The 21,923-nt window shown below is 45.6% G+C and overlaps 1 protein-coding gene across 5 annotated transcripts in view; it reads left to right on the plus strand.

Annotated features, from left to right (window-relative positions):
* PLXDC1 (plexin domain containing 1) overlaps positions 1 to 21,923 on the plus strand; it is an 83,713-nt gene that overhangs the window by 18,705 nt on the left and 43,085 nt on the right. For all 5 annotated transcript variants that reach the window (XM_060203593.1, XM_060203590.1, XM_060203591.1 and 2 more), the window contains 3 exons: positions 18,903 to 19,046; positions 19,329 to 19,398; positions 20,010 to 20,132. In XM_060203593.1, coding sequence (XP_060059576.1) covers positions 18,903 to 19,046; positions 19,329 to 19,398; positions 20,010 to 20,132 — 337 coding nt within the window. The remainder of the gene's footprint in view (positions 1 to 18,902; positions 19,047 to 19,328; positions 19,399 to 20,009; positions 20,133 to 21,923) is intronic.

Consider the following 21,923-nt stretch of genomic DNA (forward strand, 5'->3'; position numbering starts at 1 on the left):
AGCAGGTCTGCAGGTGTGTATCTTTCTCTCCTCCTCTCTGTCTTCCCCTCCTCTCTCCATTTCTCTCTGTCCTATCCAACAATGACAACAACAATAATAACTACAACAATAAAACAAGAAGGGCAACAAAAGGGAATAAATAAATAAAATAAATATTTAAAAAAAAAATAAATGCTTTCTGCTACCAAATTTCTAATTTCCAAGAGCTCTTTATTATTTTTTGGTTACTTCTTTTCTTAAAATATACAAAAGTCTCTGTTCTTATCACAAGTACTGTGTTTTTTAAAAAATATTTTATTTATTTATTAATGAGAGGGATAGGAGGAGAGAGAGAAAGAACCAGACATCACACTGGCGCATGTGCTGCCAGGGATAGAACTTGGAACTTCATGCTTGAGAGTACAACACTTTATCCACTGTGCCACTTACTAGACCACACCATGTGTTTTTTGTTTTGTTTTACCAGAAGCACTGCTTAGCTCCGCTGGTGGTACTTGGGGATTAAACTTGGAACCTTGGAACCTCAGGCATGAAACTTTTTGCGTCATCGTTAAGCTATCTCCCCAATCCTTAATATCTTCTCTTTCTACTGAATTTTTAAAACTTTGCTATTTTATACTCTCTACATCATTTCTCTTCTTTTTCATAATTTATTTTTTTATTTTTAACATTTATTTACTAATGACAGAAAGAGAACCAGAACATCACATTGGCACCTGAGAGCCAGTGACTGGACTCAGGATTCCATGCATGAGAGTCCAGTGTTCCATCCACTGCACAATCTCCCAGGTTCTTCATCCTTTTTTTTTTTTTTTTAACTATATTATTACTTTTTTTTAAGCCATAGTACTGCTAAGTTCTAGTTTATGGCGGTGCTGGGAATTCAACTTGGAACCCTGGAATCTTGGGCATGTAAGTCATTTTGCATAAGTATTATGCTAATTTCCCTGACCCAAAAGCACTCAAAGATTGGTTTTTCCTCTTTTCCCTTCTCCTTCACCCTCATTTAATACTGGAACAGTGTACACGGGAGTGGGCCCTGTGTAGGAGTAAGGCTACTGAGGCGCAAGGTCTCTCTGAGTATCTTGAGGGCAGTCAGCAGTTCTGCCCACAAGATAAGAGGGTCAGTTTCTGAGTCAGACCCCCACCTTAGCTGAAGGGAGAGTTGAAATGTCAGATCAGAGCTGAAAAGCCTCGAGGGCAGGCTGATTGGCCATCATCCTGCACCAGACAAAACTACTAAGATAAATATAAGTCCTGACACTTGGGTTGAAAATAAGGTGGGAGAGACTTGGCTGAGCTGCAGTTCATGGGGAAAAAAAAAAAAAAAAAAACAGGGCTGCTTACTGCCAGTGGGCTAGGGGTGAGTCACGAGCATGAAACAGCTGCCAAGGATGGAGGTGGGAAAGTCAGCTGTTTTGGAAACCCATGGAAGCATACAGAAACACAGAGACCAGGCTGGGGCTCAGGGGATCCTGCTGGGTATTTCTTGACCTGATCCCACCTAATTCGCTTGTCCTTCCCTTTCAGGTGGTTATCAGGGAAAGTACAGAATGGCTGAAAGAACTGGGGCATTTAGTCTGGTTTTAAGAAGGCTCTAGTTGCAGCTGCTTTCTGACAACTGCAGGGCTGCAGCTGAAACAGAGGGAGATGATTAATTTTCTCTATAATGCTTGTCACTTTCTGCATAGAACTTAAAACATTTGTTGATCTCATCTGTCCTCCCATGGAGCTGAAGCACCACAAGGGCCCAAGTCTTCTGTCACTCTGTTGCCAGGCATAGCACAAGGTGGGAACATCTCCTGTGAAGGAAGGGAGGAAATAGGGGCTTCTGCCTTGAAAGACAAATGTTGAAGAGAAGTGGTTATGCCAAGACAGTTCATTGGGCATAGTGGCCCTAGTGACACTAACTCAGTGTTTATTTTCTTTCTTTAAATGATTATTTATTTATTAGAAAGGTAGGAGGAGAGAGAGAAAGAACCAGACATCACTCCTGTACATGTACTGCTTGGGGATCAAACTCAGGACCTTATACTAGAGAGTCCAATGCTTTATCCACTGTGCTACCTCCCAGACCACGAGAATGCTAGTGCGGACAAACATCAAAACATATCTGCACATCTTCTCCCCCAGTCCTCAGGGGGAACTGTGCTTGAGTTTACCTTGAACCTAATGGACTTTTCACTGAATTTTGTTTAACCAGAGACACTGATGACCAGTTCAGTAATCACCCCCCCCTTTAAGTCATACCTCCCAGCATGTCTGTCCATCCTACCCTGTATATTGGGTAACCTTGGTCCCTACAGGAACCCAGAAGAGGGGGACCAGAGATTCTTTCCTTCTTTTCTTCCCTTCCTTTCTTTCTTTCTTTCTTTCTTTCTTTCTTTCTTTCTTTCTTTCTTTCCTTCCTTTCTCTACCAGGGTTATTACTGGGACTTGGTGCCCATATGACTTCACTGCTCCTGGTGGCCTATTTATTTATTTATTTTTTAAATAGAGGGTAAGAGAAAGAGGGAAAGAAAGACAAATGGAAAGAGGAGAGACTCCTGCAGTGCTGCTTTATCACTCATGAAGCTTCCTTTTTCTTTTTCTTTTCTTTTTTTTTTTTTGACACCTGAAGATCTGCTTCACTGCCTGTGAAGCAACCCCCCTGCAGGTGGGGAGCCGGGGGCTCGAACCAGGATCCTCACGCCGGTCCTTGCGCTTTGTGCCACGTGCACTTAACCCTCTGTGCTACCGCCTGACTCCTGAAGCTTCCGTCTTATAGGTGGGAGCTGGGAGCTTGAACCCAGATTCTTGTGCATGGTAACATATGCACTTTACTGGGTCAACCACCACCCAAACCAGAAAACCTTTACTTCTGCAGCCTCTGTGGTCAGAACTGGTGTCTCTCTGGCATTAAGAAATATTGTCTAGACAATCATATGGTGTCAAAAGGCTGGACAAGAGATGATGGTGATAGAAAGAGGATATTTCTTTCTTTCTTTTTTAAATCTTTGTAAGTCCTATTTTTTTTTTTGAAAGATTTTACTTATTTATGAGAAAGATAGGAGAAGAGAGAAAGAACCAGACATCACTCTGGCACATGTGCTGCTGGGGATCAAACTTGGGACCTCATGCTTGAGAGTCCAAAGCTTTACCACTGTGCCACCTCCCAGACCATGAAAGGGGATGTTTCAGCAAGTTTGAATTGATCTGTGCAGAAAAATTCCTGGGCTCTTAGCAGGAAAATATTTCCACTGTTTATCCATTGCACAGCCTGGCTTGTGCTATCAAGGAGCTGGTACTGGACCTTCTATTCAGGAACCCTGTTAAGGGGGTGAGGATCAAGCAGGTGGACTGTCATTCTCTTGGCTTCCCCCCACACTTAGCCCAGTGCTTCTTGTTCTTTTTAAAAATATTTATTTATTTATTTATTCCCTTTTGTTGCTCTTGTTGTTTGTTGTTGTAGTTATTATTATTGTTGTCATCATTGTTGGATAGGACAGAGAGAAATGAAGAGATGGGGAAAGACAAAGAGGGGGAGAGAAAGATAGACACCTACAGACCTGCTTCATCACTTGTGAAGCGACTTCCCTGCAGGTGGGGAGCGAGGCCTCGAACCGGGATTCTTAAGCCGGTCCTTGTGCTTTGTGCCACCTGTGCTTAACCCTCTGGGCTACAACCTGACTCCCTTCTTCTTCTTTTTTTTAAAAAGATTTATTTATTTATTCCCTTTTGTTGCCCTTATTGTCTTATTGTTGTAGTTATCATTGTTGTTGATGTTGTTGTTGGATAGGACTAGGACAGAGAGAAATGGAGAGAGGAGGGGAAGACAGAGAGGGAGAGAAAGACAGACACCTGCCACCTGCTTCACCGTCTGTGAAGCAACTCCCCTGCAGGTGGGGAGCTGGGGGTTCGAACCGGGATCCTTAAGCCAGTCCTTGCGCTTCACGCCACCTGTGCTTACCACCCAGCTCCCTAGCCCAGTACTTCTTAATGTTCTTTCCTTGTTCCTCAGCCATCTTTCTAGTTGTGAGCTTCTTTTATGACCCAGTCCTAATCTCAGACCTTTTAGTTAATTTATTTATTTTATTATCTTTATTTATTGGATAGAGACAGTCAGAAATAGAGAGGGTAGAAGAGATAGAGAGGGATAGAGAAAGAAAGACACCTGCAACCCTGCTTCATCACTTGCAAAGCTTTCCTTCTGCAGGTGGGGACTGGGGGCTCGAACCTGGGTCCTTGTGCACTGTAACATGTGCACTCAACCATGGTTCCATCTCAGACCTTTCTTATCCTTGTTTAGTCCTTCTTTTCTCTAAAAATAATAATTTTAAATTGATTTGCAAAATTTGTACAATTTCAGAAGTATAGTTCTACACCAGTATATGGGTATGAGTACAACTCGCTTCACCCACCAGCGAAGTTCCTGTGCCCCTCCAGCTATCCACCCCTGCCATGACCCCTCCATAACTACCATAGTTTTCACAGGGTCCAAGAGTCAGTCTGGATATTGTTTTTGTTGGCTTTTTAAAAAAATTTTATTTATTTATTTTCCCTTTTGTTGCCCTTGTATTTTTATTGTAGTCATTATTGTTGTTATTGATGTCGTCGTTGTATGGGACAGAGAGAAATGGAGAGAGGAGGGGAAGACCGAGAGGGTGAGAGAAAGACAGACACCTGTAGACCTGCTTCACCGCCTGTGAAGTGACTCCCCTACAGGTGGGGAGCCGGGGGCTCGAACTGGGATCATTATGTCGGTCCTTGAACTTTGAGCCACATGCGCTCAACCTGCTGTGCTACCACCCGACTTCCTTGTTTTGTTTTTTTAAGTTAGTTTTAGTTATCTGCATTACACATGTGAGCAAAACCACCTGGTTATTATCCCCCACTATCATTCATCTCTTATTTCACTTAATGTAGTCACCTCCTATAATCGGGCCAAACAGCTCACCTTGATAGTGCACTAGCCTTGCTATGTGCTGCAACCCAGGTTAGAGCCTGGCTCCTACTGCATTGTAGGAAGCTCCACTCTTGTGGTCTATCTCTCTATCTGAAAAAAAAAAAATGCCTGAAGCAGTGAAGCCCCAGGTGAAGAAAAAAAAAAGTCTGGGTAGCGCAGTGGGTTAAGTGCATGTTGTTCTAAGTGCAAGGATAGCGGAAGGATCCCATTTCAAGCTTCCGGCTCCCCACCTACAGGGAAGTCGCTTCACAGGCGGTGAAGCAGGTCTGCAGTTGTCTATCTTTCTCTTCCTCTCTTTGTCTTCTCCTCCTCTCTCCATTTCTCTCTGTCCTAACAGCCACATTAACAGCAACAAAAAATAAATTAAAAAAAGAAAAAACTTAGCTAGAAAGATACAAGACAATAGTGTAATGCTTCTTACCTCCTCTATCCCCTCCATATATATATTTTTTTTTAATTTTTTTAAATTTTTTGCCCTGGTTGTCTTTTTAAAATTTTAAAACATTTTTTATTTATTTTTTTACCAGAGCACTGCTCAGCTCTGGCTTATGGTGGTGCAGGAGATCGAACCTGGGACTTTGGAGCTTCAGGCATGAGAGTCTCTTTGCATAACCATTATACTATCTACCCCTGGTCCACCCCCTCCATATTTGTACCTGGAAGTACAAAACTTAGTGGGCAGACAACTCCACCAAATATGTCCTGGAACCCTACCTCCCCAGAGCCCTACCCCACTAGGGAAAAATAGAAACAGACTGGGAGTATGGATAGATCTGTCAATGCCCATGTCCAGCAGAGAAGCAATTACAGAAGCCAGACCTCCCACCTTCTGCTCCCCATAAAGATCTTTGGTCCATACTCCCAGAGGGATAAAGAATAAGGAAGCTTCCAATGGAGGGAAGGGGATATGGAACTCTAGTGGTGGGAATTGTACCCCTCTTATCTTACAATCTTGTCAATCATTATTAAATCAGTAATAAAAAATATATTAAAAAAGAAGTACAAAGATTAGGATCATAACAACTAAAAAGGTCCTGACTTTTAGCTGTGCCTCTTCATACCCTTCAGCCTCGTTTCCATGCTCCTCCTTGTGTGGTGGGGACAGGCAGATTTGTTGGCATTTGGGGCTTGTTAGCTGTGCAGAAATCTCAGGCCTTTAGACCTGCAGGTTCAGAATCTGATTCCCAGGTGACTTATGTGTACATTATACATCCACTACTTCATACTGAAGCCATAATCCAGGATATGGCAAATGCATCAATACAGTCAGTCATCCTCTATAGTAATATTTCTGAGGTCATAAAAATTAGAAGTTGTGCAAATGCCCAACAACAGGAGAGGAGTTAAGAAAATTGTGGGTTTCCTTCTGAGTGGGAAACCATGAAGCCATTACAAATGCTGACTAATCAGTCACGCTAAAAAGCTGTTTTAGGGAGTCGGACGGTAACGCAGCGGGTTAGCACATGTGGCACAAGCTCAAGGACTGGCGTAAAGATCCTGGTTCGAGCCCCCAGCTCCCCACCTGCATGGAAATCACTTCACAAGCAGTGAAGCTGGTCTGCAGGTATCTTTCTCTCCCCACTCTTTGTCTTCCCCTCCTCCCCGTTTCTCTCTGTCCTATCCAACAACGACAACATCAATAACAACAACAATAAAACAACAAGGGCAACAAAAGGGAATAAATAAAAGATATAATTAAAAAAACTCACACACAAAAAAGCTGCTTTAGCTGTCATGAAAATTTAGATTACCGGGAGTCAGGCAGTAGCGCAGTGGTTAAGTGGACAGAGAGGGAGAAAGAGAAAAATATTTGTAGCACTGCTTTACCATTTTTGAAGCTTCCTCACTATGGTTGGGGACTAGGGGCTTGATCCTGGGTCCGTGTATACGGCAATGTGTTACTTTACAGGGAATGCCACTGTTGGACCCTGGAGTCTGCGTTTCTTTTTTTTTTAATTTTTCTATAATTATTTATTTTCCCTTTTGTTGCCCTTGTTTTATTGTTGTTGTAGTTATTATTGTTGATGTTGATGTTGTCATTGTTGGCTTGGACAGAGAGAAATGGAGAGAGGAAGGGAAGACAGAGAGGGGGAGAGAAAGATAGACACCTGCACACCTGCTTCACTGCCTGTGAAGCGACTCCCCTGCAGGTGGGGAGCCGGGGCTCGAACTGGGATCCTTATGCTGGTCCTTGCACTTTGTGCCACGTGCGCTTAACCCTCTGCGCTACTGCCAGGCCCCCGGAATATGCATTTCTTTCTTTTTTTTTTTTCCTCCTCCAGGGTTATTGCTGGGCTCGGTGCCTGCACCATGAATCCACCACTCCTGGAGGCCATTTTTTTCCCCCTTTTGTTGCCCTTGTTGTAGCTTCGTTGTGGTTATTATTATTGCCCTTGTTGACGCAATTCGTTGTTGGATAGGACAGAGAGAAATGGAGAGAGGAGGGGAAGACAGAGAAGGGGAGAGAAAGATAGACACCTGCAGACCTGCTTCACCGCCTGTGAAGCGACTCCCCTGCAGGTGGGGAGCCGGGGGCTAAAACCGGGATCCTTACGCCGGTTCCTGCGCTTTGCGCCACATGCGCTTAACCCACTGCGCCACCACCCGACACCCTGGAATATGCATTTCTAATGAACTCCTAGGGGATGCTACTCTTACTGAACTGTGGTGATCATAGTAGTAATCTAGAAAACGTTTTTATTGGTCTTGTTTGACCTCTTAGAATGGTGAAGGTGGGGATGGGATGTGAGCCCCCATCCCTGTAGTTTCAGCATTACCTCCAGGTTGGGCCAGCTGCCTGTAGTGCCCTGACAAGCATCCCAGGCCAGGCCTCTCTGACAGGCCCTGCAGGGTGCCCTTGGTTGCTTGCCTCGGCATTTCCACCTGCCAGTTGGCTGGCAGGTGATGGGCCAATGGTGACAATTTAGCCAGAATTCTTGTCCAGAAATGTCCTGAGCTCAGCCAAGGTAAATGCTGCCCTGATGTCAGAAATGAAGTGCCTGGTGGGCCTCTGGGGATGTTAATTGAAACTGAAAAGAGAGAAACAGTGGAACAGCACATGTTGGGGATGGGGCGGGGAGACAGACTCCATCGTGAAGAACCTGGAAAGGTCCGACACAATCATCATAGTAGCCCCCACTCATCAGACACCTACTGTGGGCTTGGCATTGGGCAAAGGGCTTCCCAGTGATATATTCTGGCTGACTCCGAGAAAGGTTACTGATGAGGGAACTGAAGTTCAGAGTGAAAAGTTCGGCACCAGCTATTGTATAGTGAAGCCAGTTTTTAAACTTGAATCTGTCTGGCTCCATAGCCCTTGCACTTGACCCGGGAACCATCGTTTTTAAATCACCCTCCATAGACCCCCCCTAAGGGTTCCCATACGTGCTTCATGGCCCCCAGTGGGATGGAAGGTGAATAAGGAGGAAATAGCAAGCAGGCTGGGCTACAAGGCCTCTTGTTCCTCCTTCCAGAATGACCTTAGCTTGTTGGGATTTGTGCATTGAGCTTTCATGGAAGATTAATTGCAAGAAAGGATTTCATGGTCAAAAATCTTTTGACAGCTACAACTTGCAGCCTGCTAAAACAAATGTGGATTGCCAACCAGGGTTTCTTACATACATTTCAGGGAAACATAATTCCCTTGTATGGACTAGCTAAGTGGTCCGACTTGAGCTCTGCTCTCCGGTCCTTTTTGTAATGTTATAACTTCTGACCTCCAGTTCATATTCTGAACTGTTATCCCTGCCTGCCCCTGGGGATAACAGGATTGCCCTATAGACAGCCTGGCCTGGACAGGGGAAACATATACTCACTCTGCTGGGACATGCTGACTCACTGGAGAGTCTGCCTGGGAGCTCAAGGCAGCGGTTCTTTTCATTTCTCATTCTCCTTATGTCAGCAGAGATGACAACTTTGTGTCAGTTCACAGATGCCATTATCATATCTTTTACCCCCTCCCCCTGCCCTTTTTTTAACTAGAGCACCGCTGATCTCTGGTTTATGCTGGTGCTGGGGATTGAGTGTGGTACCTTGTAACCTCAGGCATGAGAGCCTTTTGCATAACTGTTATGCTATCTCCCTTGCCCACCATTGACATGCTTTTTAGGAACTCTTAAGAATAAGATTCTAGAGAGTTGGGCTGTAACGCAGCAGGATAAGCGCAGGTGGCGCAAAGTGCAAGGACCGGCATAAGGATCCCGGTTCGAGCCCCCGGCTCCCCACATGCAGGGGAGTCGCTTCACAAGCGGTGAAGCAGGTCTGCAGGTGTCTGTCTTTCTCTACCCCTCTCTGTCTTCCCCTCCTCTCTCTATTTCTCTCTGTCCTATCCAACAGCAATGACATCAATAATAACTACAACAATAAAACAACAAGGACAACAAAAGGGAATAAATAAATAAATATTTTTTAAAAAAGAATAAGATGATTCTGTCCAGGGTTTCCCAAATGCCACAAGGAGTGGATGCACCAGCCATGTTTTTAAAAAAAAAATTTTTTTATATTTATTTATTTTCCCGTTTGTTGCCCTCGTTTTTCATTGTTGTAGTTATTATTGTTGTTGTTATGGTGTCGTTGTTAGATAGGGCAGAGAGAAATGGAGAGAGGAGGGGAAGACAGAGTGGGAAGAGAAAGATAGACACCTGCAGACCTGCTTCACCGCTTGTGAAGCGACTCCTCTGCTTCACAAGGTGGGGAGCCGGGAGCTCGAACCAGGATCCTTATACCGGTCCTTGTGCTTTGCGCCACATATGCTTAACCCACTGCATTACTGCCTGACTCCCCAGCCATGGGTTTTTGTCCTTTACAGAAAATAGAATATTCTAGTAAGACTTGCCCCCAGACACTCCACCTCTGGCCTCCAAGTTGAGACAGCAGGAGACGTGTTGCTATCTGTCTGTACTTTACAGCTGCTAGCGTGGCTTCACCCCATGGCCTAACGCCCGGAGGCTTGGTGCAAGCTCTCACCATGTGAGGCCCAGGAAGCAGGTGGTAGAAACAAGACCCTTCTCCAAGCCTCCAAGCTGTCATTTTAGAGAGCCCTGCTCAGCTTCCTAGGTGGGGGCTACATTCAGTGGGCTCCTGAGAGTACTTGTTTGCTATGTGCCAAGATCCGGATTTGTTCCAAAACACAGTCCCATCCTGGCCACCACGTGTGTATTGGTAGCAAGGAAACAAAGGATAAGTAGCCCTAGACAGACTGTGCTCTGTGGACAAATCCTCCAACTGAGCAAATATTCTGCGCTAAAATCCAGAGCTAAAGCCTAACCTGGTGCAGGAGGCGAACTGTGAGGTAGCTTAATTGGTAGTGCATACACTTCATCTCGTGTGAGGACCTAGTTGGAGCCTTCAGCCACCACAAGGGGACACTGCATAGGGAAGGCCTCATGAGTAGCAGGAACAGTGCTGTGGTATTACTTCTTTCTCTTCTTTAGTCTTTCACCCTTTAACTAGAAATAAATAAACAAGCAAACAAAAAGAGTCTGCCAGGAGCAGTGGGGTCATGCAGGTGCAGAGTTCCAACAACACTGGTGGTAGAGGAAAAAAGAGAGAGAGAGAGACTGACCTTTCTAGTGTGGAGCTTATTTATCGTTCAGAAGGGGCCAATGTGAGGACTGCAAGTCTGAAAGCTGACTGGATCACCCCAGGAGTGTGGCATGTAGAGAGGAAGGCCCCTTGCCCTGATTAGGTCTGGAGACCCAGGAGGTACCAAGACCCCGAGTCAGACAAGCATGTGGTGACTTTAAGAACTGAGAGAAGCCAGTAACACTGAGCATGGAGAACAGGAGGAGACCGGGAGGTGGTAGATGGGGGCTAGACTACTGGGTATAAAGAAGGAATCTGAGGACTTCTGAGCATCCCTTCCGGGGCCCTTGGGAACCCAGGATCTATCCAACTCCCACTCTGATTTCCTTAGGGTATGTCTGTTGTTCTTATTCTCACAAGATGGTTGTTAAAGGTCCAGCCATCACATCTGCATTCCAGGAAGAAGGAAGAAGGGCAAAGGCAAGAGAAACAGAGGTCAAATCTGGCTCCTTTCAAAAGATTCTAATAGAACTTCCAGTTTATCTCATTTGCCACCCTGGGTCACACAGCAGCTATTAAGACATCCAGGGAGGGCTGGGGAAATAACACAATGGTTATGGAAAAAACTTTCATGCCTGGGACAGGTGGTGATACCGCCATTGAGCACAAAAGTTATGATGCACAGAGACCTGAGTTCGAGCTCCCAGTCCTGCAGGGGGAAAGCTTTGCAAGTGTTGATGTAGGGCTGCAGGTGTCTCTCTGTTTCTTTCCCTCTCTATCTCCCTCTTCCCTCTTGATTTCTGGCTAACTTTATCCAATAAATAAAGATAATAATAATAAAAAAGACCTTCATGCCTGAGGTTCCAAGGTCCCAGGTTCAATTCCCAGAATTACCATAAGCCAGAGCTGAGCAGTGTTCTGATCTTTCTCTCTGTATCTCTCATTAAAACAAGTAAATAAAACCTTTTAAAACATTTTTTATTATCTTTATTTATTAGATAGAGACAGCTAGATATTGAGACAGTAGGGGGAGATATAGAGGGATAGAGACAGAAAGAAACCTGCAGCACAGAGCTTTCCCTGCCACCACCCAGCCCCCATAAATAAAATCTTAAACAAAAAACATCTAAAGAATGAGTTTGGGAGTCGGGCGGTAGTGCAGTGGGTAAGCGCACATGAAACAAAGGGCAAGGACAGATGTAAGGGTCCCGGTTCGAGCCCCCGGCTCCCCACCTGCAGGGGAGTCGCTTCACGGGCGGTGAAGCAGGTCTGCAGGTGTCTATCTTTCTCTTCCCCCTCTCTGTCTTCCCCTCCTCTCTCCATTTCTCTCTGTCCTATCCAACAACAATGACATCAATAACAATAACAATAATAACTACAACAACAATGAAAAACAAGGGCAACAAAAGGGAAAATAAAGAAATATTTTTTAAAAATTAAAAAAAAAAAAGAATGAGTTTTTCTTTTTCTTTCTTGCTTCCAGGGTTATTGCAGGGGCTCAGTGCTGGCACTATGAATCCACTGCTTCCGGTGACCATTTTTTCCTTTTTAAAAAAATTTTATTCAATAGGACAGAGAGAAATTTGGAGAGGAGAAGGAGCTAGAAAGGGAAAGAGAAAAATAGACACCTGCAGAACTGCTTTGCCACTTATGAAGCGTCCCCCCTGCAGGTAGGGAGTGGGGGTCAAACCCAGGTCCTTGCACATAGCACTATGTGTCCTAACCAAGTGCCCTAACACCTGGTCCCCATAATGAGTTTTTCTAGCTGAATACCTTATTGCTTGCTACAAAACCAGTGTTTGGACAATAAAGAAGGAGGTCTGGCTATTGGGTAAGCAGTGTCCAGAGGGCCTTGCAGACTGTGGTGAGTATGGCCACAGAATGTTCTCAGCAGGGTGGTGACACCCAAAGGGGAAACAACTCAAGTCTGCTTCTGTTGTATGCTTTACATTGGGTTCTAGTTCTCCCCCGCCAAGAGAATTGCATCAGTCCTGTTAATTTCGCGGGCCCGCTTGGCCCCGCCCCAAGGGACCCCGGGAGAGGGTTCCTGAGTTCGAGAGTGCCAGAGTTTTCAGAGGGTTCCCCAGTACGAGAGTTCCAGCGTTCCAGAGTTGGAGAGTTCCTGAGTTCCAGAGTAAGAGAGAGAGTGCTTGCGCCGCCGCAAAGAGACAGCAGAGTTCTGTTTGGTGATTAGTTTGTCTTAGTTTATGAATCGTTGTTCCTGAATAAAGAAATACAGCTTCCCTGCCCAGCCGTTGTCTCCGCGTCTCTGTTACCCGCCCGTGAAGCTAGACCCGCCTGGCAAGAGCTGTCCAAAATTTTAACAACATGCTTCCCTTGAGCCACAGATGCACATATCTGTGGGCATGTGGATTTATTTCTGAGGGCTGCCATGACAGTTATCATGCTTGAGGGAATAAAACAGTAAGGGAGGGCGCAGCCTTCTAAGGGCTCTCCAGAGTGATTGGACCAATTTACATTCCTACCAGCGGTGCAGGAGGGTTCCTTTGTCCCCACGTCCTCTTCAGCATTTGTTGCTGCTACCTTTTCCGATGTATCACATTTTCACAGGAGTGAAGTGGTATCTCATTATTGTCTTTATTTGCACTTCTCTGATAATCAATGACTTGGAGCATTTTCTCATGTTTGTTGACCTTTTATATTTCTTCTGTTGTGAATATTCTGTTCATATCCTCTCGCCATTTTTGGATGGAATCATTTGTTTTCTTGTTGCTGAATTTGGTGAGCTCTTTATATATTTTGGTTATTAGCCTTTTGTCTGATGTATAGTATGTAAAGATCTTCTCCCATTCTGTAAGGGGTCTCTTTGTTTGGGTGGTGGTATCTTTTACCGTGCAGAAGCTTTTTTTAAAAAATTTATTTATTTTTTTTTAAATTTATTTCTTTATTGGGGAATTAATGTTTTACATTCAACAGTAAATACAATAGTTTGTACATGCATAACATTCCCCAGTTTCCCATTTAACAATACAACCCCCACTAGGTCTTCTATCATCCTTCATGGACCTGTATTCTCCCCACCCACCCACCCCAGAGTCTTTTACTTTGGTGCAATACGCCAATTCCATTTCAGGTTCTACTTGCGTTTTCTTTTCTGATCTTGTTTTTCAACTATGCAGAAGACTTTTAATTTGATGTAGTCCTATTGGTTTATTTTTATTTAGTCTTCTTTGTAATTGGACTTGGATTATTGAAGATGCCTTTAAAATTTGGATGGAAAAGAGTTCTGCCAATATTTTCCTCTAAGTATTTGATAGTTTCTGGTCTAACATCCAAGTCCTTGATCCATTTGGAATTTTTTAATTTTCCCTTTTGTTGCCCTTATTGTTGTTGTTGTTGTTTTAAAATATTTTTTTATTTATTTCCTTTTGTTGTCCTTGTTTTATTGTTGTAGTTATTATTATTATTGTTGTTGGATAGGACAGATAGAAATGAAGAGAGGAGGGGAAGACAGAAAAGGGGAGAGAAAGATAGACACAAGCAGTGAAGCAACTCCCCTGCAGGTGGGGACCCAGGGCTCGAACCAGGATTCTTATGCTGGCCCTTGCGCTTCATGCCATGTGCAGTTAACTGCTGCACCACGGCCTGGCTCCCCCCTTCCCCTTTCTTTCTTCTTCCCTGTATTACTCCCTCCCCTTTTATTTTATTTGATAGAACAAAGAAAAATTGAAGGGGAAGGGAGAAAGTGAGACACCTGCAACACTGCTTCATTACTTGTGAAATTTTCCCTCTGCATGTGGGGACTAGGGATTTGAACCTGGATCCTTGTGCACTGTAGTGTATACACTCAACCAGGCACACCACTGCCTGGTACCCCTCTGGGTACTCCAGTTTCCTCACACACCACAAAGATGCCTGCTTATCCCAGGCTGAATGAGGTGGAAGTGGAAGTGTCAGTGTGCTTTGTGGTGAAAGGTCTTCCTGTCCAGGCTTGAGTCCTGCCTTAAATCTTGAGCTGCTGAGATAGACTCTACCTTCTTGACCAACCCTCTGTTCCCTTCTTGAACTGGAGTAACTGGGTTGGAAAATGAATGAGTGAATGCATGAGTGAATACAAATGAATGTTGAATATTAGAAGTGTTAAAAACAGATCTTTTATTTATTTATTATTGTTATTTTTTTTCTCTAAATCACTGCTTAGCTCTGGCTTACGGTAGTTTGGGGGATTGAACCTGAAACCCTAGAGCCTCAAGCATGAGAGTCTTTTTGCATAACCATTATGCTATCTCTCCCCTACCTTTGTTCTTTTCTTTTTTTAATTTATTTTTTTATTTTTTATTTTCTCCTTTGTTCTTTCTTTTTCTAACTTTAGCCACTGTACTGCTCAACTCTTCAACTCTGGTTTATGGTGGTGCTGGGGATTGAATCTGGGACTTTGGAGCCTCAGACATGAAATTCAAGTACACAGTCCCTGTGCTATTATCCCAGCAATACTGCTGTGGGCCTTTTTCTTAGAAATCTGGAGGTGTTTTTGTGACCAGAAATGTGACATAGGAACTTGACTCATGTTTATATCAAATTAGCCTGTGGTCAAATTTGTTTCATTTTCTGTTCTGCTTAAATTTTAAGCTTCCAAAACCCAATCATTGATATTAAGTGAAGACTTACTGCATTTCCACTGGGCTGTTGTGCCCTCCCTTACTGTATTTCCAAATAAGGTCATATTTCTAGATGCCAGGACTTTTAGGGATAGAATGTAGCTTGTGAATAAAATTATGAAGGCAGGGGAGAAAGTAAAGGACTTTCATATCTGAAGCACCAAATATCTTAGATTCAATCCCTACCAACACTATAAACTAGAGCTGAGGGATGGAGGTAGATAGTATGATGGTTATGCAAAGAGACTCTCATGCCTGAGTGCCAAAGCCCCAGATTAAATGCCTCACACTACCATAAACCAGAGCTGAGCAGTGCTCTGGTTAAAAAAAAAAAAAAAATCTAGAGCTGAGCAGTGTTTTGGTCTTTCTCTTTGTATTTGTCATTAAAATTATTATTATTATTATTATTAATCAGAGCACTGCTCAGCTCTGGCTTATGATGGTGTGAGGGACTTCGGTGCCTCAGGCATGAGAGTTCCTTTGCATAACCATTATGCTATCTACCCCACCCTTATTATTATTTTAAATTTTGGATAGAGACAGAAATTGAGAGGGAATGGGGAACTAGAGGGAGAGACAGAGAAATACCTGCAGCATTGCTTCACTACTCATGATGCTTCCCCTCTTCAGGTAGGGTCTGGGGTCTTGAACTTGGGTCCCTGAGCATTGTAACATCTGTGTTATACCAGGTACACCACCAGCTAGCCTCTTGGTCATTAAAATTAAATATATATTTTAATATTTTATTTATAAAAAGGAAACATTGACAAAACCATAGGATAAGAGGGGTACAACTCCACACAATTTCCACCACCTGATCTCTGTATCCCATCCCCTCCCCTGATAGCTTTCCCATTCTTTATCGCTCTGGGAGTATGAACCCAAGGTCATTGTGGGATGCAGAAGGTTGAAGGTCTGGCTTCTGTAATCACTTCTCCGCTGAACATGGGTGTTGACTGGCCGATATATATATATATATTAATAGCATGGGCACTGGTTCTTTCTTTTCTTATAGAAAGAACCTCTCATTGGTTTAACTTGCTGAATACTTGTCCAACACTAGAGACCACAGAAACTGGAGCTGTAGGTACAGAGGTGCATAGTTTGGTGGGGAGGGGTGGGAGAAACAGACATCTAATGACATTTGAATGGGGGGAAATGAGAGAAAAAAGGGGAGAAAGACTACCTATGGACTGAGAGCTCAAGCTGCTGCTTTCCACAGGGAGCCTGTGAGTCTAGCACACAGGTGTGGCTGCTGGGGGCCAGATCTGGGGAGCCCTGGGCATCCTGTCAGACCCCAGGGTGGATTCTGTGTGGCAACAGGAGGCAGTGTCTGTGGCACCTACACTAACGCTAACGCCAAGGCTGGCGGCACAGTTGACTTCATAAGTACAACTTGAGATCCAATATGGGCAGACCCAAGGGACTCCCATGGATGGTGGAGGCCCTCCTTGACCAGGTGTGGGGAGAAAGTCACTAAAAAAGTGCCATTGGGTCTGAGCGGTGGTACACCTGGTTGAGTGTACATGTCACAACGTGCAAGGACCTGGGTTCAAGCCTCTGGCCCTCACCTGTAGGGGAAAAGCTTCACGAGCAGTGAAGCAGTGCTGCAGGTCTCTTTTTTTCTCTCTCCCTCTTCCTCTTGCTCCCCCTTTTCTGTCTGTCTATAATGATGAGGAGGAGGATATAGTGGCATTTAAACTGACCATTGAAGGAGGATGAACTTGTAGGCAGAAAGCCAGGAAGGCCATTCCAGGCCAGAAAACAGCCTGTGCAGAGGCCGGAGTACTCAGTGTTGGCCTGTAGGCTGTTAGGGGAGCCTGGTCTGGTGGGGGGATGTGGGGCAGGGGGGAAGAGACAACAGTTCATAGGAGGCCCAGAGGAAAGTAAAGTAAAACTGGAGAGAAGGCGAGGCTGACTCCTGACAGGCTCCTGCAGGCCACGCCAAGGTCTAGGGAGCCCGGATGGCTTCTGCACAGCGGTGTGGCCTTGAATGTGTTTCAGATTTTTGTGGTTGCTATGCTGAGGTTAGGTGGAGGGCGGGCAGGTTGGAAGCTGGAGGGGAGGAACAAGGCAGTGGGAAATCTCTACTTGCCCCCCACCATTTTTTTTGCTGTCCACCAGCCCCTCCTCCTCCTCCCACCACCGCCCCCCCCCCCCTCCGCCAGGCCTACCCTGACCCCAGACCCCAGGATGTGTCACTTGTCAGAAGAGCCGAATCTGCTTCCAGGCACGTAGGGAGAGCAGGCATCCCTCAGCCCTGTTCATGCTGGGTTCAGGGCAAGGGCTAGCTAGGCAGTTGGCAGGTTGGCAAGGAGAGCATGGCCTGTTCTGCTGTGCCTGCAACCACTGTCACCCAACAGCCAGATCAGTGACCCACAACACCCAGGTCTCCTCAAAGGCCAGCAGCCCCTCCCGGTGGAGGTGGTCAAGTGAAGCTGCCACTGCTCTGCCCCCCCCCCCCCCCGTATTCCCCCCCTCAGGGATGAAACCTCTGAGTGACTGCAGTGCTAGGACATTGCCTCCTCCCCTGATTCTCCCACCCTTTCTGCCACTCTTTTTCTGATCCCCTTTATTTATTTTTAAAATCCTTTATTCTGTTTCACTTTATTTTAATGAGAGAGAGATACCGAGAGAAAGACATAGAGACCAGAGTATTAAACACACAGAGACCAGAGCACTGCTCAGCTCTGGCTTGAATTGAACCTGGAACCTTGGAGTCCCAGACATTAGAGTCTGTTTGCATAACCATTATGCTATCTCCCCAGCCCGGCTCCCTGCTTCCCTTCACTTTCTTTAAACTCTGCTGGAAATGCTCCTCTGTAGGAGAAGCCTGCAGAATGAGTTCTCAGCCCACTGTATTCACTGGCTTGGTCTTCATCTTATCCTGTCAAGCACATAGCAAAGGCTGAATATATCTTGGTGGCCCTCACAGTGGATAAAGGGCTGGACCCTCAAACATGAGGTTTTGAGTTTGATATCTGGCATCAAATGTACCAGACTGATGCTTTAGATCTCTCTTACTCTCTCTCATAATTAACTCTTAAAAAAAAAAATCTTGAAGAAATCCATGCTCCTTCTCTCTGTTTCCTCCCCTTTGTAGTGAAAGGTTGTAGATTGGGTCCTATGTCCCTGTTGCTTGAGAACCTATGTCTGTAAGTTCTGTTTCTAGGAGTCCCACCTCCTCCCTTAGACTAGCAACTCTTCAGAATCAAGAATCTGCCTCCTTTAGCCTGGTGATGCCAAACATCCAGTCATTCCTCCTGGATTATTTATTTATTACTTTATTTTGGTTGGAGGGGTGGTGGTGGTGGTGGATGTCAGAGATGGAATCCAGAACCTCACACATGCATAGCATGTGCTCTACCACTGAGCTACACCCCTTGGTTATTTCTTCTGGATTTTAGGGCCTTGCCAGGACAGGGATTATGTCTCTTCTCAGTCTGGGATCTCCCCAAGTGAAGGGCTTTGTCTGCCATCACACCATCTAATTCTCTTTTGTGGCTGAAGCTGAGTTTTTCCCTGAGCAGGCTCCTTACCAGAGGTGCAGGAGAATCTCTGGTCTGTATGGGGAAAGCAGGACCTGGATATGGCAGGTGTGGGTTTAGCAAGGCCAGAGCTGCTGGGGTGTGGCTGAGGGTCAAGAACTGAGCTGACTAGGGTCAAGAAGATGCCAGCTTCGTGGGTCAGAGGTCCAGCACCCCAAGAGGGCCGTGACTTCTTGTGTCCAGAGTCTGGGTGGGAGAGGGGCTGAGGGTGGCTCCTGTGCCCTGATTCATCATGTCTCCTGTGTGCTCTGTCTTGGGTGTTGGCAGGAGGACAACCATAATTATTATGTGTCCCGTCTGTATGGCCCCAGTGAGCCCCGAAGCCGGGAGTTGTGGGTGGATGTGGCCAAGGCCAACCGCAGCCATGTGAAGATCCACCGAATCCTCTCCAACACCCACCGACAGGCTTCAGTGAGTACCCTGGGTCCTGGTAGCACTTCTCTGAGCTGGGAGGCGGGGGCCAGCCTATCTGGTCTGGTGTTATGAGCATGGCAGTGGGCTGAGTTCTGCAACTTGGGGGATGACTTCCAGGGGAACCCCAGGATCTTGTCAGGGTGGGAGTGTGGTCCCGGGGGCGTGTTCTGGAGATGCTTTCCCTCCACCCTGTGCAGACAAGCATGGGGTAGAGCTGTGTGGGTGCCCAGCCCGCTGCATCATAGCTCATGCCTACCGACTCTCTCCTGTGCCCTGCAGAGAGTGGTGCTATCATTTGATTTCCCTTTCTATGGGCATCCTCTTCGGCAGATCACCATAGCAACCGGAGGTAAGGCCATGCCCATGGGGTTGGGAAAGGCTTTGAGAATCTCAGCCAGAATATGGGGGACCTTTCTGGGGAGCTTCTGAGGAGGCAGGGTTGAATAGATGAACTGGGGTGGGACCCACATTTGCCTCTTTTGGGAGCCCACTTTCAGAATGGAGTTCAGTGGGTATGTCAGACCAGCTCCTTGCTTTGGCTGACGTATGCGCGCGCGCGTGCGTGCGTGCGTGCGTGCGTGCGTGCGTGCGTGCGTGTGTGTGTGTGTGTGTGTGTGTCTGTCTGTCCCTCTCAGTTAGTGTAGTGTCCCCATGGCCCTTGTTTCTGTGTTTGATTGACAGGAGACTGTATTAAGAGGCCCAGGTGCCCTGTTACTAGGAGGAATCCATCTTGATTCCTGAGGACTTCCAAACACAGGGAGAAGTGGGAGGCTGTGCCCACCTGAGGGGGGAGGGAGAAGCCTCTCTTGTCTGGGGCCCAGGTAGAGATGTGGGACAAAGATCCACAGCTCCTTCCAACTCCATCTGCCTTGCCTCTTCCTGCCCATGGAAGAGAAAAGCATCGAAGTTCTCCCCATCCTGGCTATCTCCAGTGAGTCTCTGTATTTTTCCTCACTCCAGGCTTTATATTCATGGGGGATGTGATCCACCGCATGCTCACAGCTACTCAGTATGTAGCCCCTCTGATGGCCAACTTCAACCCTGGCTACTCCGACAACTCCACAGTGGCCTACTTTGACAATGGTGAGACCAGCGTTAAGTTTCTTTCTCCAGGGTTATTGCTGGGGCTTGGTGCCTGCACTATGAATCCACTGCTCCTGGAGGCCATTTTTCCCCATTTTGTTGCCCTTGTTGTTGTACTTGTTGTAGTTGTTAATGTTGTCATAGCTGTTGTTGTTGTTGGATAGGACAGAGAGAAACCAAGAGAGGAGTGGAAGACAGAAGGAAGGATAGACACCCGCAGACCTGTTTCACCGCTTGTGAAGCGACCCCTTGCAGGTGGTTGGGGGCTCAAACCAGGATCCTTACTCTGGTCCTTACGCTTTGTGCCAGTTGTGCTTAATCTGCTGCGCTACCACTCAGCTCCCCAGCTTTAAGTTTTTAGTCCTCTAGCTGTAAGACCCCCTTGTACAGTCATTTTAGAGGAGCCCAAGGCTCAGAGAGTTCAAGGGGCTTGTCTACAGTCACAGTCTTTCTTTCTTTCTTTTTTTTTTTTTTTCTACCAAAGCACTGCTCAGCTCTGGTTTATGGTGATGCGGGGGCTTGAAACTGGAACTTTGGAATCTCAGGCATGGGGCTCTCTTTGCATAACCATTATGCTATCTACCCCCACCCACACTCTTCTTTCTTTTCACCCTTCCTGCCTGCCTCCCTTCCCTCCTGCCTTCCTTTCTTTTTCTCTTTCTTCTTTCCTCCTTGTTTTCTTTTTTCCAGAGAGCTCTGCTCAGTTCTGGCTTATGGTGGTGCTGGAGATTCTACTGGACACCTCTGGTGCCTCAGGCATGAAGGTCTCTTGCATAACCTGCTGTGCTATTTCCCACACCACCATATATTTCATTTTAAAATGTTATTTATCATTTCAGCCATGCATTTTATTCAAATGAAATTTAACTTTTAGATTTAAAATTGTTTATTTATTTATGCCACTGGGGTTATTGCTGAAGCTTGGTGCCTACATGACATATCCACTGCTCCTGGCAGCCTTTATTTATTTATTTATTTATTTATTTTATATAGAGACAAATAGAACTAGAGGGGGAGGAGAGAGAGAGAGAGAAAGAAAGAAAGAAAGAGAAACACCTGCAACACTGCTCCATCATTCATTAAATTTCTCCTCCTGCTGTGGGGACTGGGGGGGTGGGGCTTGAACCCAAGTTCTCACATAGGTAACATGTGTGCTCAGCCAGTGTGCCACTGCCTGGATCCTATATTTTTCTCCTTTTTCCTCCTTCCCTTCCTTCCTTTCTTTCTTACTCTCCCCCCCCTTTATTTCTTCCTTCTTCTTCTCCACCACTTCCTCCTTTTCCTTCTCCTTCTTGTATTAAAGTGCCCATTGCATTATAACATTACATAGATTTCAGAGCATTCTATCTTTCTGTGTTCAGTTTCTCTATCTGTAAGATGAGGACAAAATGCCTGCTACCTAGCAATTATCTGATGCCTGAACACAATGAAAATGCTTAGCTCTTAGTAAAGGTAAAATATACAATAGAAACCTTTCTTGGCTCTTTTTTTTTTTCCAATTTTTTTTTTTTTTTTTACCAGAGCACTACTCAGCTCTGGCTTATGGTGGTACAGGGGATTGAACCTCAGACTTTAGAGCCTCAGGCATGAGAGTCTCTTTGAATAACCATTATGCTATCTACCCCTGCCCCTTTCTTGTCTCTTATGTCATCTTGAACACCCCACTTCCTCTCCTTCTTTCTCCACCCCCCACCCCCATCCTCCTAGGAGATCAGACATTTCTCTTCCATTCCATCTCAGGGTGCCAGAGTAGGCAAGAAAGAGAAGGCTTGTGTGGGTGGGCTAGGAGAT

The sequence above is a fragment of the Erinaceus europaeus genome, chromosome 12 (assembly GCF_950295315.1).
Source record: "Erinaceus europaeus chromosome 12, mEriEur2.1, whole genome shotgun sequence".
NCBI classification, from domain to species: Eukaryota; Metazoa; Chordata; class Mammalia; order Eulipotyphla; family Erinaceidae; genus Erinaceus; species Erinaceus europaeus.